This window comes from Rattus norvegicus, chromosome 6 (genome assembly GCF_036323735.1).
Source record: "Rattus norvegicus strain BN/NHsdMcwi chromosome 6, GRCr8, whole genome shotgun sequence".
NCBI lineage: Eukaryota > Metazoa > Chordata > Mammalia > Rodentia > Muridae > Rattus > Rattus norvegicus.
In genome coordinates, this window is record NC_086024.1 from 143,650,321 (window position 1) to 143,673,481 (window position 23,161).

The 23,161-nt window shown below is 47.5% G+C and overlaps 1 protein-coding gene and 1 long non-coding RNA gene across 6 annotated transcripts in view; both read left to right on the plus strand.

Moving 5' to 3' along the window:
- Window positions 1-23,161, plus strand: part of Ptprn2 (protein tyrosine phosphatase, receptor type N2) — a 752,006-nt gene that overhangs the window by 67,753 nt on the left and 661,092 nt on the right. For 3 of the 4 annotated variants that reach the window (NM_031600.2, XM_039111861.2, XM_039111863.2), the window contains one exon: window positions 3,198-3,248. The exons of the other annotated variant lie outside the window; for it this stretch is intronic. In NM_031600.2, coding sequence (NP_113788.1) covers window positions 3,198-3,248 — 51 coding nt within the window. The remainder of the gene's footprint in view (window positions 1-3,197; window positions 3,249-23,161) is intronic. 4 annotated transcript variants of the gene reach the window in all.
- Window positions 3,255-16,689, plus strand: LOC120093226 (uncharacterized). 2 transcript variants are annotated; one of them, XR_005486347.2, is made up of 3 exons: window positions 3,255-11,953; window positions 14,304-14,467; window positions 15,857-16,689. It is a non-coding gene; the product is annotated as an uncharacterized LOC120093226 (long non-coding RNA). The 2 variants fall into 2 exon arrangements; XR_005486346.2 differs by lacking the exon at window positions 3,255-11,953 and adding an exon at window positions 11,964-12,517.

Genomic DNA, 23,161 nt, shown 5'->3' on the forward strand with positions numbered 1-23,161 from the left:
GGACAGCATCTGAATAAAGAAGCTGTACCATTGAGCTACATGCGAAACCCGAGGAAGTGCAGTTTCAAATGCAGAGCACTGCGGCGTGGAGGTGGCTCATGTGGGTGTTCTTTGTGGATCAGTTGCTCTCCTCAGGCTGATGTTTGGCTTTGGGTGAGGATTGTTGGTGAGCTGCTGGATGGTGGTCTGAGTTCTGCTTCTAGCCTGGATAAGGTGGTGGCAAACACACGGGAGGAGCTAAGCCTTGGACTTCAGAGCTGGGACTAGCATCTGCTGTCTCCTCTCTGGATGACTTACCATGATAATCATTGTTATTAGGTGTCCGATATCTACAGTGAAATGTGGTTTTTGTTGATTTTATAGCACATAATGTTGCACATAGATCAAATTAGCATCCCGACGGGTGGCCTGAGATAAGCACTGGCCACATCTCTGGGAATGTGTTCCTTGAATTCTGCTCTGTTTCCTTCCCCAAAGTCTTTCTGAAGTATAAGCTCATCTGGTTCCAGGAATGACCGGAGCTGGGCAGATGCTAGGGCCAGAGCTGCCTTGCTGTAGCCAGAGCTGCCTTGCTGTAGCCAGAGCTGCCTTGCTGTAGCCAGAGCTGCCTTGCTGTAGCCAGAGCTGCCTTGCTGTAGCCAGAGCTGCCTTGCTGTAGCCAGAGCTGCCTTGCTGTAGTCGGGGCTGCCTTGCTGTAGTCGGGGCTGCCTTGCTGTAGCCAGAGCTGCCTTGCTGTAGCCAGAGCTGCCTTGCTGTAGCCAGAGCTGCCTTGCTGTAGCCAGAGCTACAGGAACATGTGATGCACATTCTGTTCTATCAGTTCTGCCTGTCTAGTGTGATTAAGGCAGAAACAGGAAGCCATGGGGGGACTTTCTTCCTATGCTTTTTTGAGAGAGTTCTGGCATCTGCCATCTCACATGACAAACACAGCCCCTGCCTGAGCTGGGTGTGTGTAGTTGTGCCTTTAACCCTGCCTTTTTCCAGGAAGTGCCTTCTTGCAGGCACGTGATGTGAGGACTGTGATGGTGCTCAGCCGAGTTTTATACCTGCTGCCATGCCAGGGTGTGGAGCAGAGGCACAGTACTACCCCAGCCTGTCTGCCAGCTTAGGGTGCCCTTTCCCCTCTGCATTCTGGGAGGAGAGATGCACTGAGAAGCTGGGAGCCTCCTATGGCTCATTTTTTTTCTAGACTGTAGCGAGGGAAGATTGGAGGTCAGATGGGAACAGTCCAGAAACTGGCAAACTCTCCTGAATTTTACTGCTCTCAATGCTAGGATCAGAGAAGCCACGTGACCACCATAGGTCACTGCTTTTGTGGGAGCCAGCATGCAGTCTAGGCCCACAGCTTTGAGTTCTCAAGTGCTGTGCCCGGTGTCCTTAAAAGGCTCACTGGCGCTCACTGGCACAGCCACCCTTCCTTCAAACATTGCTTAACTTCAATGCTATGGATGAAGGACTGATCCTGGGCCTAGATGAAGCTCTACATGGGGGGAGCATGATACAGATGAGGCAGAGTTGCTTCGGGGGCCAAGCGGTCAACACTGATATGCTAAAAATGTGCTTAAGAGAGAGGTACCGCTTTCCATTAGATTATGTTATTATTTTGAAGAAATAGGATCTCTTAGGGTAGAGACGGCTACTGATTGACTCGCTGGTCTCTAATGCAGCCAGTGGGTAGTTTGCACAGGGCTTAGTGACTGACACAGCCCATCTGGGTGTGCACTCTGAGTTCATTTAGGACAAGACACCTAAGCAAAGGACCCTGCCAGTAGCGGGTTTCTCCTCTGTTGTGTCAACGGGGTAATTGTAAGGTTGCAAGGGGGCCACTGGCTCATGGGAATGGTGGACCTGAGTCTGTTTTGTGCTAACTGGTGCTGTCATAACCTCCGTTGAGCCTGGTGTTGTGTTGTGCTCGGACTGTGCCTGCTGACTGCCATGTTGCTGCAGCTACAAGGATTTGTGACAAGTCTTGTGTGAAGGAGTTAATGGTTCAATTCCTTCGTAATTAATATTTTTTCTCTTAATTTATAAGCTCCCTTGTACTCGTTCATTTGCTCAGACACAAGGGCAGCCACGGAAGAAAGTACAAAGGAAATCCCATGACTCATCCCTGAGAGGATGGTGGAGTCTGCAGTTGATGATCATTGTGTGTTTTGGCAGGTCCCGTGTGGTGTCTGACAGGACCCACTGGCCTGGCCTGGTTGGAGGACTCCATGGGGGCACTTTTGAGTGGGTCTTGGTAGATGCATAGGAGTTGACCGTTGGGGAAATGGGGATTAAGGAATTTCGCTTTGTATTGTATGTATGTATGTTCTGACATGTATGTTCAGAGCATGCCCGGCTTTTGTGGGACCCTAACACTTCACTGGTACAGATGTGGCTATAGCACTGTGCCTCTGAGTTGGGAAGGCTCATCTGAGTAAAGAGGCCTCTCTCATGTCCCCCCGATCCTGCCTGCTCTTCTCATTCCTTTTTTGTGTTCAAGGTGGCTACAGATTACATCCAGTTGCCCTGTGAGTACATTTCCATTGGTGGCCTGCTTCACAGGAGGCTATCAGGGTCTGTTTTTCCGCTGTGGGAAGAGGCTAGCCACCTTCTTGTCTTCTCTTTAGGTGATGTCCCTTCTGAATGCCTCCATTCTTCTGCCACTCTCCACACCTCTGTTTCTCTTTGCATGTCCTTTCTTTCTTGGTCATTGTCCACAGCGGTCATTCCCATTGCAGATGCCCTTCTGTAGCGTACAACCAGTCTCCATGGAGTCATTGAGGGGCGGTCGCCAGAATCCCTCCCTGTGTGCACAGTTGGATTAGACCCAGAGGTCTGGCCCATTTCTGGAGTTGTGTACACTTCTGCTCCATGATGCTGCTGTAAGCCCAGCCTCAAGCCACTCTGACGTCCCTGGGTGGCTTCCCTTAGCAATGCTGTGAGGCTAGAGGGGCCTATCTGCGTAGGTGGCCATGCCAAGGATGTAGGCTTTCTCTGTTGTGAAGTTGAAGGCACAGGACATGCTGCCCATCCTCCTGATAGACAGGTTGACCAGATCATACAGGCATGTGTTATAATGACTTCAGAATAATCCAGCACCATCACGAAGAAGCAGATTCAAGGAATCTGCATGGGGGTCTGTAAGCCTCAAAGGTCATTGGTTTCTCTGCCACTGACTTCTTCCCTTCTGTCTTTTCTTTTCTTCTTTCTAGGCTGCTTGTTTGAGGATGGCTTGTGTGGATCATTGGAGACCTGTGTGAACGGTGAGTATGGACTCTGCATGGGGCATTGCTGAAGTTTCGGATCGGTTTCTTCTGCTGTGGATTAGAGGGTGGCTTCCACACCTCGGTGGCTTTGTGCTCTGAAGAGGGCTGCAGAGCCTTTTGTCTTTGGATGCTATGGATGGGGAGAGTTCTTACACACAGATGTGTGTCTGAGTGCCTGTCAGCCTCAGTCCCTGTGTGTAGGGCTGCTCTTCAGGGGGAAGGAACCTTGTTGATGATGGACTCTGGTGGTAGGGAAGAGAAGATGGACGTGGATCTAGTGTGCGGCATTCCTCAGCAGGAGCTCTACTTGCTCCCTACCCAGCCCGTGCTTGATGCCTACATTTTCTGTATTCAAGGCGTCATTCTGATCTCACAGGAAGTCCTTCCTAGGGCCAACTCCTGGAAGGGTTGGGTGAGTAGCTGTCAACAGGAAGGGAAGTGGCCAAAGATTTATCAAATGAAGAAAACTACTTTGTGTGTTGTTTAATGGGTGCCAAGTTCCGGGCAGTTTGCTGTTTGAACTAGAGGACGGGTGGAGATGATGTTGGAAGGTCACAGTTCTATGTTTCAGAGTGAGACTGGGCATGTAGTGGCCCGCTAGAACCCCAGGCAGGTTGGTGAAGCACACATTCTTCTCAGCTTACTGCCTGCCTGTGTTTAGCTTATGAGAGAGGAAGGGAAGCCTTATCCTACTGCTGCTGCTGATTCTGAGCTGGCACAGGTGCCCTTGTACTCCCAAGTGTCCCTGCAGAGTGATGGGTGCCCTATGTGATACTTGATTTTCAGTAAAGGCACCAGATTTGGGGACAGGTCCAGGCCAAGCTTTTCCTTGAGTACAGGTGTCAAGCTTTGCCTGTGCTGAAACACTAAACCGAGTGCTTCAGAGCCATGCAGAGGACCAGCCCTGTGGCCTAGATCAGGAAGGTGGGGAGAACTGTACGTGCGTCTGAGCTGGCAGCAAGAGCCAGCAGGGAAGGACAAGAGCTGGCCCTGGGAAGGAAGGAGAACAGGATGCCAACTGTCCCCAGCCCTGGTTTTTGCTTGCTTTCTGCAGGGAGATTTCTGTGCTGAATCAGGCCAGGACCATGTGGCTTGGCCGGCAGGACCCTGATGCCCGGAGCTGGACTTTGTGCTGCTTTGGGGAAGATAGCATTAAGTAGATTATCTTAAAGTATCTTCTTAGCCTGGACCCATCAAACTCTGATGATGAAGGACCCAGTGTGTGTGTGTGTGTGTGTGTGTGTGTGTGTGTGTGTGTGTATCTGTGGTGTGTGTGTGTGTGTGTGTGTGTGTGTATCTGTGTCGTGTGTGTGTGTGTTCAGTCTAACCAGAGACACAGCACTAATGACAGCAGACACAACTGTCTCCCTTCCCTCAGCAGAAAGCAAGTCTGGAAGCCAGCCCAGAATCATTCTTCCGTTTATTTTCTTCCCTAACTCCAGCTTGTCTTCCTAACCTTCAGTGATAGATACATTATTACGATAATAGCCTTCTATTCTTTGGGAAAGAAAGGCAATTTAAATGTAAATATGGATATTCATGCCTTGGTGTGTGGGAACAGACAGTATTTGACACCTTTTTTCTAGTGCAGCCAGGTCTGGGAAGTGGCAAGGCAGGCTGTCCAAGTGTGGCAGGCTGGCCTGGTGTTTGCTGTGGCTGACTGGCTGATGGGAGTCACAAGAAACATAATATCCTGTTGCTGCTGGCCTGGATTTACTGTTGTCATGGTGACTGTATAATTCATCCTGCTAGCTGGTAGAGCAGAGAGGTGTGGCCAGTCTCAGTGAGGATGGACAGGTGGCCGTGGGCAGGGTGTGGTTTCATTCACCGCTCCTTTTCTTGGGATAAGGTGGGCACGCACAATCTATTAGCTCATCGTGTAAAGATTATAGTATTTTAAATGAAACAAAAAACAATTAAAATGCCTGGATGGAATGAGATAATTTATAAAGAATGGGGAGAGTTAAACATAGTTGATTTATACCTCTTTCCTTAAAAAGAAGAAAAGCAAAGGGAACTGAAAGGCTGGGATCTGAGCTCAGCAGCAGAGACCTGCTTCAGATGCACAAGGCTCTGGGTTTGATTTTCAGCATTACGAAAACAAACAAATAAACAAACACACCCACACAAGCACCACAGCAACAAAACAGACATTAGCAGGAATCTGGGGATCTAGAGGGGATGTGAAAGGGCTCTGTGCTGGGGAGAGAGTATGGCAGCTCATTAGAAGTTAAGTAAGGGTATGGTTTGGTAATCCTGCTTGTGAGCATACATCCAAAAGAACTGTCTTGTGAGCATTTACTCCAAAGAACTCCCAGCAAAGGCCCGAAGAAGTATGTACACACCTCTGGCCACTACAGACTTGCCATTAATATCCCCCAAATGAAAACAGTCAAGAGTCTGTCCCTTGGTGCCAGTAGGGCTATCGCTGACACACAGACATGGTGCTCTGTAATAAGCCAGTCGTGGGAAGAGAAAAACGACGAGCAATTTTTACCTTCCCTGACTCTTAGAGTACTAGGTTCATGGCGGGAGTCGGCATCTGGAGGTGGGAGCTGTGGAGTTGTCAGCTCTTGCAGAGCATCCGTTTAGGAGATGAGAAAGTTCTAGAGATGGCTTGTGTTGACGACTACGTTAGTGGTTCTCGGTGCCACTGACCCTTGAACATGGTTGGGTTGGTAAACGTCACAGCACAAGCGTATTATTACCAACGTGTACGGCAGCTCTTTTTATTGTTATGGTAAAATAATAGAAAAGGAAGCTTACTTTGGCTTGTGGTTTTAGGGGCTTTTGGATCACGTTAGTGGTTCTCAACTTGTCAGTCGTAACTCCAGGATATTTTCATCACAATTCATAATGGTGTCAAAATTTCATTTATGGTATAAATAATTCTGTGGTTAGGGCGTCACCATAAACTGAGGAAGTGTATTAAAGGGTTTGTACATTAGGAAAATTGGGAACCAATGATCCACGGTCAGCTGTCTCCACTCCTTTTGGCACAAGGGATGCAGAACATGAAGGGAAGAGAGTACAGGGGAGCAAAGCTGGCTACTTCACAGGGGATGGGAAACTGAAGGATTTGGAACACGGTGCACATGTCAAAGCTGACCCAGGAGCCATTTCCCACCAAGCCCCTCATTTTTATTTCTACCGCCTCTCAATAATGCCATGAAATTACAAATTTTATCTACATTGATCAACTCATTGATTAGGTCAGAGTCCTTGGGATCCAAACATTTCTCAGCGATAGCCTCTATCACGTGGGACTAATCTTAATCCCATGGGTGTGTTGGGTGACACTGTGCAAACCACAATCTCCAACAATCAAAAGAACTGAGAAATATAAACTCCGAAACATTATTAGACCATTAAAGGAAAAACTGAAAGTGTTCTGAGTATTTTGCCATCCTGGAGTGGGCTTCGGAAAATGGAGTTTAGATTAGACACATGGTATTATTCCTCAGCGTGAGGAAAATCAGCTTCGAAAGACTTGGAAGTGGGTCTTCTTCCAGAACTTGTAACTTTGAATGGTGCACATTCAGAAACTAGACAGTACGTCCTAAAAAGGAATTCCAAGGGCATGAAACAGTTAAAGCAAAATTGGAAAGATTGAAAAACAATGCTCATGTCATATCAATGGCTCACTGAAGTGTCTCAGGGCTCTAGATATGCATTCTAAGAAAGTACTCCACAGCCCAAAGTATTAAAGGAATCTTCCAGCACACATAATTCTTTACAGTGATGGCTATGCTAATTCTAGACAATCTAGTGGATGTACCATGACTATTAAAATAAGAACAATTTTTAAGAAAAGGTTACTGTTTACATACGTATGCGTGTTTTACCTGCATGTATGTCTGTGCAGTGCATACATGCAGTGCCCACAGAGACGAGAAGAGGGTGATGGATCCCCCAAGGACAGGAGTTACAGACTGTTGTGAACCACCACAGGGGCTGGGAAACAAACTCAGGTCCTCTGGAAGAGCAGTGGGTGCTTTTAAATACTTTGCCATCTCTGCAGCCCCAGACAATACTTTTATTTTTTAAAAATGTATAGTTACTTTTCTTGTTGCTGTGCCCAAACATCTGACAAGAAGAAAGTAGGTGATGAAGGGTTTAACATTGTGGCTCTCCCTTTAAAGTACATCATGACATCATCATTACATGAAGTGGCTGGTCCCCGTCCCACAGAACAGAGCTGCCTAAAGTCAGGGTAGGTCTTCCTACCTCAGTTAGCCTCACCTAGAAACTCCATCACAGATGTGCCCAGAAGTTTGCTTTATAGGTGATTGTAGATCTGGTTGTTGGCAGTCAGTATTTACCATGCACTTCTGTTCAATCCATGATTCAAATATTAGGCAGGCATTAGCAACAGACAGCACAGAGTGCAGCACTCTAAGGGGGACCCATTCAATATGGTGACGGCTGTGCAGACGGGATGGGAAGGGCTTAGAGGCACGGGCCGAGCTCCGGATCCTTATCTGGGTAGTCAGTTACTTTCCTCGTATGTTTTCATTCCTTTCAAATGTTTTCTTACAGACATTTATGGTTATGGTGCTTAAGATTCTAAGGAAGAGTAATTGTGATAAAAATAATATATTAACAGGTACACAGATGCGGTCCATTTGGTGACCTTCGAGCCTGCCCCTTCTAACCAGCTACCTAATACCTGAGTGTTCAACACAAACAGTTAGCAATATGTGGTTCCACTTTATGGGTACAGAACCAGCAGGCACTTCCCTCTCAATAGTCAGGGTACTTAAAAACGAATAGCCCTGTGCTCACTTTGGCAGGGCTAAAATTCAAATGGCACAGAGAAGATTAGCATGGTTCCTGTGCTAACATGAAGCTCTCCATGCTTTAAAAAAAGAAAAGAGGAGAAAACAGCCGCCTCCTCCCAGTGGCCCTGTGCCACACAGGTGCTGGAAATGCCTGGCTCGTTGAGTGGAGGGCGTTGGAAAATTCCATCCAAAAGGTCACACTGACTGTTGGGCCATGGCTGGCTTTTACTTCATTTGTATTCTGCTCCAGCAAGCGGGGAGGGCCCTCAGCTGAAGAAGGTATTTACTGCAAAAGGCTGAGTGAGTCATCAAAGGAGTGTGAAGGGAGAGAGGGAACTGGAAAAAACTGCCTGGAGATTAACACCAAACAAGACAGCTAGCAGAGGAAGACTGGAAGTCCTCCTGACCCTGAGAAACAGAGCGTGCACTGCACACAGCTCTAGAAATCTGTTGGACGAGAAAGTGGGGAGCCTATAGAAGACAATGCCCACTTGCATTCTTCAAGTACTTATTTATTAATTCAGTCATTTATTATGCTGAATAAACTATTTCTATTCCAGGACTCACTTAAAAGGGCATGACCTCTCCCCCTCTCCCCAATCTTCCCTCCTGTTGGCTGACGGGATTTCTACCTGAAGTGTACTGTGTTTTCTCTTAAATTCTAATAAAATTGTCCACAAGTTTCCTTTTGAGTCTGTTTCTAACTTCTTTTATTTATTTCTTCTTCTTCTTTTTTTTTCCAGAGCTGGGGACCGAACCCAGGGCCTTGCGCTTGCTAGGCAAGCGCTCTACCACTGAGCCAAATCCCCAACCCCTCTAACTTCTTTTATTAATGAAGTCAAGAATACCCAAAGACACATGTCATTTCCCTGATAACAAATGTCTGTGTACCTGGGTAGAAGAAACTATTTCTTTTGTCATTGTTAATGAAAAGACACAGCTCTCACCTTGGGATAAGAGATAGTTTTTTTTTTTTTTTTTGGAATGTAATTTAAAGGTCACAGCGAGGAACACAGATTTACATTACCCCGAACTCTACATGGTTTTACAGAACAAAGACAGTTATAAAGTAAGGCCAGTTTAAAATACACTGGTGGTTTATAGTGAGGCATTTACAGCCAGATGGGGGAGGTGTTTCTATAGGCCTCAGATGCTATCTGATGTCATTCTTAGCTTTTGAGTCGGTGGAAGCTGGTGATACATTAATAGATTTCAAAGATGTGCATATTATCAAAGGAAGGTAAGGCATAGAAGTGAGCAAGAACTGGCTGTTGTAGGGTAAAGCTAGCCCACGGTTAATTAGCCCCTGGGCCTGTAAGTTTTAACCTCTCTACATCACTGCAGCTCTGATCAGCCCGTCTTTACAGACACAACTTCTTTCCAGGAATTCTTGTTGATGTCACCCACCCCTGGGTCATGGCTGAAACCATTGTGCTAGGGGGAAAGTAAACGCGTGTGTTTAATGTTAGTTTTACCTGGCCCAAGAGCCTTCAGAAGTGAATACAGGGACAGGAAGTGCTCTATTTCATGGCAGGACCAAAGGGTTCTGAGCTCCGGTTTCCAAGATGCAGGGTTTATAATCTACTGCCTTGGTTTTAAAAGAAAATTAGGAAACATGATTGGTTGAGGAAGGTGCATTTGGGAAACATTGTTTCTTGAACACTGCAGTTTGTAGAAAGCCTCGAGACAAAGGCCAGAGATAGTGCCTTTCTGGGAAGGAGATAAAAGAGGGAGGAAGCTTAGAAACCAGGGGAAGAAGGGTCAAGAGTAAGCAGAGCACAGTTGTTATTGGAAATTCTAGAGTCAGGGGTTGGTCAGTGCCAGTAGAGAGGATCACCCATTCCCAAAAAACACGTGGAGAAGGCAAGTCTGGTGGTTAATATTCGTTGCAAACTGAAAAGGATTTAGAATCCCCATGGAAACACAACCGTGTCTATGAGGATCGTTTCAGAAAAGTTTAACTGAAGGCAGACTGGCTCTGAATGTGCACGGCACCATTCCTTGGGCTGGAGTCTTGGACTAAATAGAGAGAGAGCCAGACTAGCACCATTCATCTTCCTCAGCTTCCCGACTGTGATCACGCTCCTGCCTGTTGGGGTTTAAATCTCGGCCCGCGTCCAGACGGAACACACTAAACCAACATGGTTCTACGTGGAAAGGTTTAATGAGAGAAGAAGAGGAGAGGAGAGGAAAGGCCAGCCATGAGCACATGGAGGGAAGGGGGAGTGGGTGAATAGGGAGAGAAGGGACAAAGGGGAGAAGGCAAGAGAGCAGAAAAGAGAGAGGACGAGCAAGAGCAAGAAGAGGAGGCAAGCAGCCCCTTTTATAGTCAGGCATACCTGGCTGTTACCAGGCAACTGTGGGGCGGAGCATACCTGGCTGTTGCCAGGTAACTGTGGGGGTGGAGCTTAGACAGAATACCAACACTACCAGCATGCTTTACCCACTAGGATGAACTGTATCCCCCTCCAACTCTAAGCTGAAACAAGCCCCTTGTCCGGGGCCAGCGAGATGCTGTTCTTGGGCAGGACATGGGTACAGTCCCTAGCACTTACATTGTGGCTAACACCCTACTGTAAAATTCAAGTTCCAGGTATCCAACGGGCTTCTTTTGACTTCTATGGGCACCACATGCCCGCAATAAACAGACATGGACATACACGTGAGCAAGAACACTGGGCACACATACAGTAAAATAAATAAATCTAAAAATAAGTAAATAAACCAAGCCCCCTTCTTTTATGCTGCTTTTTAAAAGTCAGGTTTTTAGTTACAGCACTAAGAAAAGTAACAGTTGATCCTTTAGACCAGCACAGAAAGGAGACGGGCCCACCGAGCATCCCAGGGGAACCACCAGGAGGGGTAACTAGAGCTCTGCCTGCAGTGTAAGGCAGTGTTCTGGGAAGGAGCTGGGGACCTCTGTACCTGTTTGGTTAAGGTGGCTTTCTTTGTGTGCACATGAATGAAGGCGGTTGGTATTGGTGGTGTGAGGTCCTAGGAGGTCAGTGTGAGTCACTGCTCTGACTCCCAGTTCACAATCATCACTATGCAAATAAAAAAGGACCTTCCTGGTTGGTTAGTGTTCGGTCCTGGACAAAGGCTCTGGTTCCAGAGCACAGCTCTGCAGTGTCTGTCACAGTAGTTCCCTGTTCATTTTTTTCTGATTTCTTGTCAACGGCCTTCTCGCCATGAACTGGAAAAGTTCAGGACAATACTTATTTCTGTGCCTTCAGCCTAAAAACCAACACAGACAAAGCTAGGGACTGAGGCTCCTTCCCCATGCTCAGTTCCTTGAGGGCTTGTCCTAGTCAAGAGTGCTATTCCCTGATCAAAAGCAACCGGAGAGGAAAGGGTCTATCTCGCATCCATGTTCACAGCATAGTGTGTCATCAGAGGAAGTCAGGGCAGGAAGCTGGAGGCAGGAGCTGAAGTGGGAGCCAAGAAAGACTGCTGTACTGGCTTTTCCCCTGTGGCTTTCTCAGGCTGCTTTCTTAAAGAACCCAGGACCACCAATCCAGGAGTGGCCCCGCCTACAATGGACTGGGCCATCCACCATCAATCATTAATTAAGAAAATGCCCGACATGCCTTGCCCATAGCCCAATCTTATGGAAGCATTTTCTCAATTAAGGTTCCCTCCTTTTAGATGATTTTTGTCAAGTTGACATAAAAGTAACCAGGACAGGACCCAAGCAAGGAGTCAGTGCATTTTAACAAAAGCAGCCTTTAAGTCTCTGTCTCCTAATGATATATTTGTATGAAAATGTCACAATGAGACCCATTGTTATATGCTAATGTTGACACAGAAACAGCTTTCACCTCAAAGAGAATAAGGGATAGTTTATTTTGGACTCAGCCATGAGCGACCACACCCCAAAAGCACAGATTCATGTTCTCGCTAACACCAGGTCACATCCCAATGGTAACACTTTCAGAACTGTTTTGTTACAAACTGTAACTTTTGTTTTATGTGTATGCCTGTTTGCCTGCATGGATGCCTGTGAAATACTTGTATGCCTGGTGCCCAGGACAGAAGGGGAATTTCTAGCCTGGGATTGGAGTTACAGATGGTTGTGGGCTGCCACATAGGTGCTGGGAATTGAACCCAGGTCCTCTGGAAGAACAACTAGTGCTCTTAACCACTGAACCATCTCTTCAGCTCACTGTTTAATGATGTTTTCATAGTAATGAAGAGAAGCATAAATCAAGATATTTATTATACTGATGAGACCACCAGGTGCGTTCGTCACAGCAAAGGGGGGGAGGAAGTCTGGGCTGCAGGCTTCCGATGCTGTCTCATGGCATCCTCAGTCTCTGGGTTGTGAAAGCCAGTGTTCTGATAGCATGTTTCAAGTTCCAAGAAGCCTTACCTAAAGGTTATAGAATGTGAAGTCATAACACACAGGTGGTCAAGGGGCTGAAGAGAGTTCAAGATAAGTTGTCATCAGGCCCTGGACCTGCCATATTCTCACCTCTCCAACCACAGGTGTTCTTAGCTTCGTTGTATCTGTAACAGGGGTTTGGCTGCCCCCATCCCTAAACCCCTTCCCTCGAGAACCTCAATTCATACTCACTAAAAAACAAAACACAGAACAGGACTGGGGGAGATGGTTTGGTGACATTAAGACAAGGGTTTAGATCTCCAGAACACATGTAACAGCTGGGCACAATAGATCTTTCCTGTAACCTCAGGGTGTGTGTGGTGCTAAGGGTGACAGAAGGATTCCAGGGGTTTTTTGGCTAGCCAGTCTAGCTGAAACCACAAGCTTCAAGCTCACTGAGAGACCTTGCCTCAAAACAAACAAACAGTGGACCTTTCACACATATGTATAGTACACATTCCTGCACACCCACACACCCACACACACTCACACACACATTCACAAAAACACATTCACACACTCCTACACATTCATGGACACGCACACACACTCACATACAGACACACACACTCACACACACACAAGTATACTCATACACACATACACCACACTCACACAATACACTCAGACTCACACAGACTCATATGCACAGGGTCACACACACAAAACACACACAGGAAGAACAAAGCAAAGTGTAGATGTTGTGTAGATAAGAGTGAGTTCATTTAAGAAGCCCGTCCTAACATGGGAGATGTTGCCTCTGTTATTAGCATGGAAAGTTTGTTACATTTTTACAAGTTATGCTGTTACAGAGACAGGTTTTGTATTTTGTTCTCCCTTTAATCAAATTCTTGGTCCATTTTCAACAGAAGACATCTGAGGGATTTTAGCGGATGGTGGATGTATAAATCCCACCTGTTCTGGGCCTGGCAGGGTTCTGTGTCCCTGAGTCCATTCTCTTGCAGAAACCTTTTTGCACCTTTTCTTTGGCAGTCAACTTCAAGCTTGGTTCCTGCAAGTCTGTGGAGCAAACATTTTTTTTTTTCAAGAGAAAAGGGTAACATCAGACAGTAGAACGAAAGGCATGAGTATCTTTGCTTTGCATTCGGAATCTCCATCTGTTCCGCTAGGGCCCTAGCCCATTCTCAGCCTGAGATCACCATTATGCTACTGGACCTACAGTAAAGTGGGCATTCAGTAAGGTGTGTGACTGAAGGGAGCCCGCAGCTGGAAGATGGTCTGATGGCAGCTTCTGTTGGAAGAAACCTGGGAATTCTAGCTTTGTGTGTTTCAGTTGTTTGCTCAAACGCCAGTGTGCAGAATTTGGGGGCAGTGTGCCCTGAACCCTGCCAGCATAACTATTGAGTGCAGTTGCCAAAATCATGTTCCAGAATCACCCAAGAAAAGCTCAGGAGTGAGACCATTTGTGATCTCGAAAGCCACAGATCCTTGGCTGACAAAGGGCTTCCCCGAAGGTCCTATCCCTGTCCCTGAGAGTAGCAGACTTAGTTCATTCTGAGGAAGTGGCTACTGTGTCCTTGGAATCTGGAAACCCATCCTATTGTTGCCTTATAAACAGGTAGTAAGTAATCTCAATGCCACAGGGCTGCCACCATGATCTTCCCCCCCGACACCAGCACAGTGGTGGGGCCACATGGACAGTACCCAGAGTCAGCCTGGAAAAGCTGCCGCTCACCCCCCTGCACAGAGGGCGTAGCTGAGCCTTGCTACTTCGGGACTTAGAGGTTTCATGGCCTCCCGGGCTCCAGGCACCTTCTGATCACATAGGAGAGATTTGAATCCTGCTCTCAATCCTCTTCTCCAGCCGACTGTGCTTCTTCACAGCCTCTCAGCTGTCAAATTAAAATTTCTTACTGTTTTGTTTTTCAGTAAAACAGAATAGCCCCAGCCACATTTTGCGTAACCTGGTAAATTGCAGGATCACTCAACAGACCCAGTTATGGCTGATACATTTGAAAATGAAAAGAAACAGCTACTCCAGAGGCTCTACATCCCTGCCACCTCAAGAAGGCTGTAGAGAGAGCAGGAGCAAGGTAACCCTGCTCCGTCTGCCCGAGGACAAAATGGGCGGGCGTGTCTCTTAATTGGGTACTCAGAGCCCATCTACTGCCTCTGAGGACTGACTTGACCACGTGTTTGGGTTACATCAAGTCTCCTCATAGACACCTCCAAGGTGAGAGACAGAGATCCTCAAGTCGGGTCCTGATCCCTCCAGATGAAGTTTGTACCTGATCTGTTCCATCTCAGACCTGTGTTCCTCCGCTGAGTGCCACAGCAGGCTACACGGAGAGATGAGTGAGGCAGGAACAGGTCGGCACAGACCCGGCTCTCCTCAGCTTCTTCCCTGTTTCAAGCAAATAGCTGCTGCCCTCAAAGAGTGCCCAGGGTGGCCCTAACTGCCTGTCCAGCAGCTGTTCCTTTTTATACATAGTATCAGTGTCCATAGAAGACTAGCTCTCCTTCTTCAGGAAGAGGGGTAGAGCTTAGGTGAGAGATCTCTCTGGGTCTAGTGTCTCTCATAGCTCCTCAGGTATCTCCTGGACTAGGCAGCATGCAAAGCCCTAGGACCTTGGCACCGAGACAAGTTCGTGTAGTGTAGCAAATTGCAAGCGTCAGAGCGCAAGTTGCTCTTTAAGATAAAGTATGGGCACTGAGCTCTGTTTGTTAACCTGCAGGGCCCTGGTTTTAAGAGTTGCTTGAGTTTGTAACAAAATAACCTGTCAAAAGCAACATAAAGGGGGAGTTTATTTTGGCTCAGAGCTTGAGGACACACCCTACTGTGGTAGAGAGTGTAGTGGAGAGCCACAGTGGAAGTAGGAATGGGGGCTGACTGGGCACCCTGTGGCCCGAGTCAGGAAAGCAGAGGAGGCAATGCCAGTGCTCCAGTGCTTTCTCCCTTTTCTCTCAGTCTGGGACCGCAGCCCATGGGAGAGTCCCACCCACATTCAGGATGAGTCTTCCTTCCTCCCTCGGTAAAACTCCCTGGAAACCCTCCCATGTCCCGAGGTATGTTTCCACTGAAATTCTAAATGCAGTGCAGCCTTACAAAAGTGTAGCCAGTAAGTACAGTTATGATCATGGTGGCCAGTGAAACAGTTGTTCATGCTGGAGAGCACTGCGTTAGGGACTCCCCGGGCATTTTGTAGTCTAGCTCACTCAGTGTCAGACGCTATAATAGAGGAGAAGAGTGCTAATAGAAGAGCGCTATTAACCACATCCTCATCCCCACAAAGGCGAATCTTGAGGATGGCACTCCTTGTCCTCAGGTTACTCTTAGGGGTGGGGGTTGGAAGGGTGCCAGCACAATAGAACTCAGTCCTGGCCTTGGCCAACGCCTTTTCCCCTGCTGTTGGAGCTTTGAGTAGATCACACCGTGACACACTCATTTTGGTAGTAACTTTGGTCTCCATCTTCCCCTGTAGGTATCATGCAGAGCCCTGTCCTTTCTGGTTCCTTCCCTGCCGTGTGTTCTCAGATGAGAAGGCCTGAGGACAGTCTGAAACCACGGTCATCTGGAAGCTACCAGGGCATAGCAGAAAAGCTTCTGGGGATGGGCAGACTTTCCACCCTCATCAGAAAGACCTTGTCTGCAGAGAGCCAGCAGTGAGGAGACACTGGGGCCTGGGCACGTATCTACCCCATAGCAGGGTGTCTGGTCTATTCTCAGCCAAGTCAGTGGCAGGTCTGTAAATGTACCAGTAGATGCTTTTTGAAGGGCTGGTGTCTGACAGAAACAGGTGACCTACCCCACTCCAGACTTAGGCCCTTGTCCAGGTGCTACTGTCTTCTTGGAGCCATTCTGCCCACCTGGCTCTTAGCAGCCACCACCTCTTTCCCTGCCCAGGATGTAGTCAGGCACTTCTGTTTGTCTCTGACTGTCTGAGCAGTTAGTATTGGCTGAGGTGCACAGAGCAACCCGCCTAGAACTGCTTATTTTCTGCCCTCAGAAAGGCTTTTGTGCAGGGGCAGAGCCTCAAGTCTGTTCCCAGGCACGCGGAGGTACATGCATGTAGAATATGTTATGGGATTTCAGAGATTTCTGCAAGTCTGTCACCTCTATAGTGAATCTGGCATCCTACGTAAGGTGGCTTCTTGGTATTCTCTTACTAGCAGGAGAAGGAAGCAAGGGCTGACTTTATAAAAAGAAAATGTCGGTCATCAATATATTCTCCCTCAGGTTTATCATGGACAACTTAAAAGCAAACTATGCAAATGTGTCTGTGCTCTCATTCAAAAGGAAACTGTTTGCTGTGTGCACTGGTGGACTGTCTTTTGTGCACATGACTGTTTTGTGCAGCATGGATGTTAGGCACCACGTCTTGGGATGTGTTGTTACAGATCCTGGTGCACTCACTGGTCCCTGTGCTGCCCTCCCCAGCAGAAGCCTGAAGAGCCCAGGTGTGAGACATAAAGATTACAGTAGCACTGGTGTGACCACCAGCCTGTTCCACTCCTAAATTCCAATTAATCAAACCCAAAAAGGGATGGAAATTAATTACCGAATTAAGCCATGTGAAGCTAAGTCTAATTTGGCATATTAACTGGAAAAGCTCTTTAATTCTGAGCCTCGGCGTTAGTTATTGCCTTGATGTGAATCGTGGTAGATTCAGCTCGTTTTAAAACACCCATGCCTCATCCCGCGTGCTCCGGTGGTGAGGACGGCCTGGGCCACTGGGTTCTGGAGACTCTGTGTGTCCCTCCTCTCTCAAGGATGTCTTGTCAGGAGCTTTCTGGGTGCGGGAGAATGGGGGAGAAGTAGAGGGAACGGGGCCAAGTTCACACCCCCTCTGCTCTTCCTCATCAGTATTTATAGTTCCATGCCGAGGAAGCCATGCTGCACAGTGGCATGCTCTATGATTCTCCAGGGTGGTTGGCGGCATCACCACAGAGTGAAACAGATTGCCCTACAGAAGCAGGGTTGCACTCTCTGGTGCCTGCCAGGCTGCCCAGACTACTGTCAGCATGCACCATTCACAGAGCACATACACACCTCACCTCCCGGCAAATCCTGTGCCGTGTGTGCTTCCTTGTACATTCTGGGATGGCTGTTGGTGGGTTGTGAGCAGTGGAGGGCAATGCCTTTGGTGTTGGCACGGTTGTGACACAGTGACCTCACTGGGGTGGCTTTGTGACAAAATGACACAGGCCAGAGAGATGGTTCTAAAAGGAGGCTCATCCAGGCTCTACATGCTGCCTAGGTCTTAGGGATTCAAGATCTTCCCTAAGCTGGGTATTATGGACAGGACTCTGAGCTCCAGGCGTCTGTGCAATGTGGCCTTGGTTGGTGTCCGATTCTCAAAACTCTTCCGTTGACTGTCTTACCAACACCGTTTCAGATGGTACTGGAGTTTTGTAGGCTCAGTTCCCAGAAACACAACCACATGGTACATGCATTCAGCTTGGATTTTCACATCGCTGTTGCTACTTGTAATAGAATTCACACTACACAGCTTTTTGCATCTCATACCCTGAAGAAGGCAGAGAAATTGTCAGGAGAGACATGCAATTGACTTTGACCAACCGGACGTGGCTGTAGATGTATTTGGGAGGAGAGATTCTCAATTGTGGAATTGCCTCTGTCAGATGGCCTCTGGGCATGTCTGTGTGACACAATCTTGACTGCTAATTGATGTAGGAAGGCCACGTCTGTTGTGGGTAGTGTCATCCCTTCCTTGGCAGGTGGCCTCTGCTGTGCAAGAAAGGTAGCTGAGCAGGCGAGGGAGACTGAGCCAGTGAACAGCATTCCTCCATCGCTTCTGTTCTACACTCCTGCCTTGGCTTCCCCCCATGATGGCCTGCATCCTATGAGACTTATAAACTCTTTCCTTGCCCAAGCTGTTTTTGGGTGGACCATTTAAACACAGCAACCAGAAGCAAACTAAGGCAGAGTTGGAATATTGCTAAGAAAAGCATAGCTGTGTTGCTTCATGGAAGGACTGTGGAAGCATTTTGGACTTTGGGCTTGGAAAAATATTGGGTGCTTAGAACTTAATGAGGTATTTATGGGAGCTTGTAAGATAAAATGCTGAGAAAAAACAAGCCACTTCATGCATATGAACCCCCCCAGCCATCCCCGTGCCACCCTCAGAGTGTGGGATGACAAGCTGCCTTATGAAGGTTCAGAGTCCAAAAGTCTCTCAAAGGCTCTTTCAAGTGTCCGTGTGACATTTTGTATTAGGGACCTGAGAAAGAGAAACCAGTGCTTCACTGAGACAATGGACACTGGTTAGCTGGGGCTGAAGGATCAGCTGTGGTTAGTAAGAGACCAGTACCCATCAGGTAAGATCTTCTGGGAAGTGTTTCCTCAGGGTCAGCACATAAAACGTGTGGTCTGTTTCGGACAATGAGAAGGCTGCACATCAGGCTGATAGCAGTATGTGTAAGAGTCTCCCACGTGGGTTGGTTTTGAAGTCACGAAGGTGTTGTGAGGGCCAGGTGAGGTTTGGTACCGTGTGGCAGACTTGGAATTTCACTGAAGAGGGGCCAGGAGAGGACATCAGTGAGAGAACAGCCTCAGTGGTAGTACAAACCCCAAGGTTGAAGGGGTCATGGGGAAAGCTGAAGTCTGGCAAAATGTGATGGAGTCAACATCCTTAAAGAAGCCAGGAGAGGCCATTGGAGATGGTGTAGCCTTGGTGGGGGTGGAGACTCCAGAATGTTGGAGATGCAGGATGGTGTGTGGGCTGACCACCACAGCAGCAGGTGTGTAGTAAAGTCACCTTGAGCCTACAAAATAAGTTGTGTGTGTGTGCACGCATGTATGTGTGTGCATGTGTATGTGTGTGTGCTGTGTGTGCATGTGTGTATGGTTGTGTATATGTGTGTGTGTGCGCACGTGTGTGTATGTATGTATGTGTGTTGTGTGATGTGTGTATGTGGGTATGGATGTGTATGTGTATGTGTGTTGTGTGCAGTGTGTATGCATGTGTATGTATGTGTTGTATGCATGTGTATGTATGTGTTGTGTGCATGTGTGTGTATGTGTGTAAGGATGTATGTGTGTGTGTGCCTATGTGTTGTGTGTGTGTGTGTGTGTGTGTGTGTGTGTGTGTGTGTGTTGTGGATGGCAGAGCCTGAGAAGAGGGACAGCCCAATCCCTTTGGAGCCCAGAAGGTCATTAGCGAGTCTGAGTGCCTTTGATGAAGGTAACTGAGCAAGCCAAGGAGAGCCAGCCAGTAAGCAATATTTCATTCCGTCATGGCTTCTGCCTCAAGCTCCTGTCTTGGCTCCCTCTGAAGATGGACTGGAACCTTCAAGTCAGATAAATCCTGTTCTCCCCTGAGCTGTTCTTTCACAGAGGTACAAAACCAGACAGGATGGGGCGAGCCGAGATAGGCACGCAAGCACTCATTTCTCTCTGCTCCTGACTGTGGTTGTGATGTGAGTACCTAGAAGCTCCTTCCTCCATGGCTCGCCTGTCAGGAGAGACTGCAACCTGAAATTGTGAGCTACGATAAATGCCCTTTCCTCTACGTCACTTATTGGCAGGCTATTTTATCATAGCAACAGGAAAGAAATCAGGAGGTAAGAATAAGCAAATTAGGAATAAGTCTTAAGATTCCCTAAGAAGTACAGGGCAGCCTAGAGAGATAAGCCCACATGTGGTAAAGAGTGACCCAAAAATGGAGTCAGCATGCAGGTAACTGGACCTGGGTAAGCTATGCTCTTAGGAGCAGAGGAGAATTATGGGAGGGATGGAGGCCTGGGAAAAATTCCTGCCCAGTACAATTGCCATGGAGACTATTGACTGAATGTACAGGCGGAGTGTACACTATCTGAGGTCTTTTCTTTAATTAATTATTTTATTTATTTACTCTATCCAAGGTCTTTTCCTTACAGATGCTTTGCTTAGTGAGACCCTGTTCTGGTGAGCTTCCTTAGTTTCTACAGGATGCGTAAGCAAGAAATAAAACACTCTGGAGGTTTACTTGCGCTGTCTGTCCGCTGTGGTCTCACCCAGAAACTGCTCTGATGAAGGAAATGGCCATCCTAATATGAGGTTAAGCTGTGTAACCTTAAATGAGGAGGGAGCTGGTGTCCTCACTGACATTTGCAGAGGACTTTGCATGGCCATACATGGGTCACAGTTCAAGACTGTCCTGAACCTCTGTGGCCCAGGATCTCCCTGCTTGCCTCAATGGGATATGGAGAGGAAGTGCTTCCACTCCCTGACTTCCAGGCCTGAGAAGTTTGAGAAGCTGTCACATAACTTCACCAACCCTTTTCCTTTCGCCTCAGTCCTGAGAGCTTTGCAAGGGTAGGTTTCAAGAGGCACAAGATGGTTGGGATCCCACTGCATACCACCCTGTCATCCGGGCTTCTGTGAGTTTCTCAATTTCCCCTCAAAGTTTGACAAAGCCCGGATGTCCTAACCTCCCCACATTCCTTAGGGAATGTCACCTGCTCTATGTTGGCAGGACCTTCAAGAGGATGTGGCTCTCAGTGCTAGGCTGCCCCCTGCTCCAGGTGCTGGCTGGATGCATACATGGGCGTTTTCTGTCATACATTTTCCATTTTGGCTCTAGTTTCTGGATGAATTTACCCATATGTCAAATCAGCTCCAAAACCACCAGTTTTAAGCATGAGGAGATTAGGAGCTATGTAACCACAGAGAAAACTCATTTGCGTGCCTCCCCAGCTTTACCTCAAGCTCCCCCAGAGGCAGGCTCACTCCGATTGTTGCTACTCACAGCCATCCTTTCTCAAGGGATGGTCAGTTACCTGACAGCAGGCTCTCTATGGTCCTTCCAGGGTTCTGAGTTGTAAATCTTCCCATGTATCTGATTTCCAGCCATGGTAGCTGTGGTCACAGGAGCTGGAGGGGAGGAGTGTGGACAGGCAGCTCCTGGACCCAGCTCACAGTGTGGACAGTTCTTAGCATCTTCAGATGTGTAACACGTATCTGTGAGACATTTATCTGTTTCTGCATGAGAGTTGAATCAGTTTTCCCACAAAATAGCACATTTAGGAGTGTCTATAGATCTGTGTATCTTCTCTCTACAGTTAAGTTTTGATATGATTAATGACTAGTTGTATATGGTCTGCCCTATGGGATTGTGCAAGAGAAGAGAACAGGGCTAAGAGTCATCCCCCATGGCTGTCTACCTCAATCTACCTGGCCACTTTCTGCCGAGTCTGGCCTCATTTGTCTGAGTTTGACACCTATCTGGATGCTATCAAGGACATCCTGTTATAAGGTACCAGGCCTGGGTAGCACAAATTAAACAGATTGGCCATCGGGAAAGGTACCTGAGGGTCATCCTAGAGTAGTTCTAGCTTTACAAGTTTTTGGCTTTTGAATGCACAAAACCTTTCTTTTTTTGTTTAAAAAAATAACAAGATGTTCATAGTCAACTTGTTTTTCAAAAATTAATACTTAAGGTGTGTACACCACTGGTGACTATTATATCGGTGAGCATTCTTTTGAACTAAGTTTAAATTTTTAATGAGTACACTTCAGGGCCATCTAGACCTCCTAACTCTTCTCAGGACCAGTGTCCCAAAATGTGTTTTGCAGTTTATAAAGCCCCTGTTGCCAGGGAGTAGGGAAACCTTTTCTCCATTCCTCCTGGAGCCTGGTTGCCATGGAGATGGTGCTAGATTACAGAGGAAGGAGGGGCAGGCAGTGCACACTTAGTCTCTCTGATTTTCAGTCTTCCTCCAGGGATGAGGCCCTGGAGGCGTGACAGGCTGAGCTAGTGCCTCTGTGGGTACTTGTTTCACCTAAATCCCACCCAGGGCTCTGCTGTAGACACACCTTGACAACGCAGGTCTTTGTAGGAGGCTTTGTGTAGTGCGAGAAGTGGCTTGCTGCTCTTAAGAAGAACGTTTTGTTTTTGTCGGTGGTATTGTCACTTCTTGAGCCTCTCTTCCATAGGATTATGAGTTATGCTTGCTGCAATACTAGAAAAATCTGTTAAGTCCTTACGTAATTTTGATTCATTTTGCTAAGGGCACTGGAAATGGGTCCCTGAGATCACCTAGCTGTTGATCTTTTCATCCATGACCAAAAGACTCAATGATTAATGAGTATTGATGATGTCATAGTTCAGAGCCTCTGCTATTAAAGCAGAGCATTACAGTACATGTAGGGACTGAGGATTCTGCTTAACAGTCTCCTCTGGGCATGTGATTGTTCAGCCTGTGAAGGTCTGGCCAGTGTGTGACAGCTGGCTCTCTGCAGGGTTGCTATAGCCATCCCAATTTAACAGTATGAATCTTCCCACGTGGGTGACTTCTAGCCACAGTATGACCTCATAGCAGCTGGGGAAGAGGAGTGTACACAGACAGCCTCTGGGCCCAGCACATGCTGTGACTGAGCCGTGGGCATCTCAGATGTGTAGGTACTGTCCGAGGGACATCTGTCTATGGCACCTTTGGAAGTATAGTTCTAAGGGAAGTGGCATTTGTGAACTGTAAGTCAATAGGGGGAGGGTGGTCTATGTGGCACTGCCATCTGTGTATCAGTCACTCCGAGTTGCTGGCTGAGAGGGTGAGAGCAGGGGTTAAGGTGGAACCTGTTTTAGATTGGCCTTGGTCCCGTGTTCCTGGGCTACTCCACAGCTGTCCTAGTACACAACATAGACTATAAGGGTTGATAGGCATCAATCTTATGTGTTCACTGGGTTTTAATATGTATTATTGTTTAGATTCTGTTATATCGTGAGCTGTGCAGGGTAGGCACGGTCCTTATTTACCAGAGAGCAAACTTTACCTCTTAGATGTTC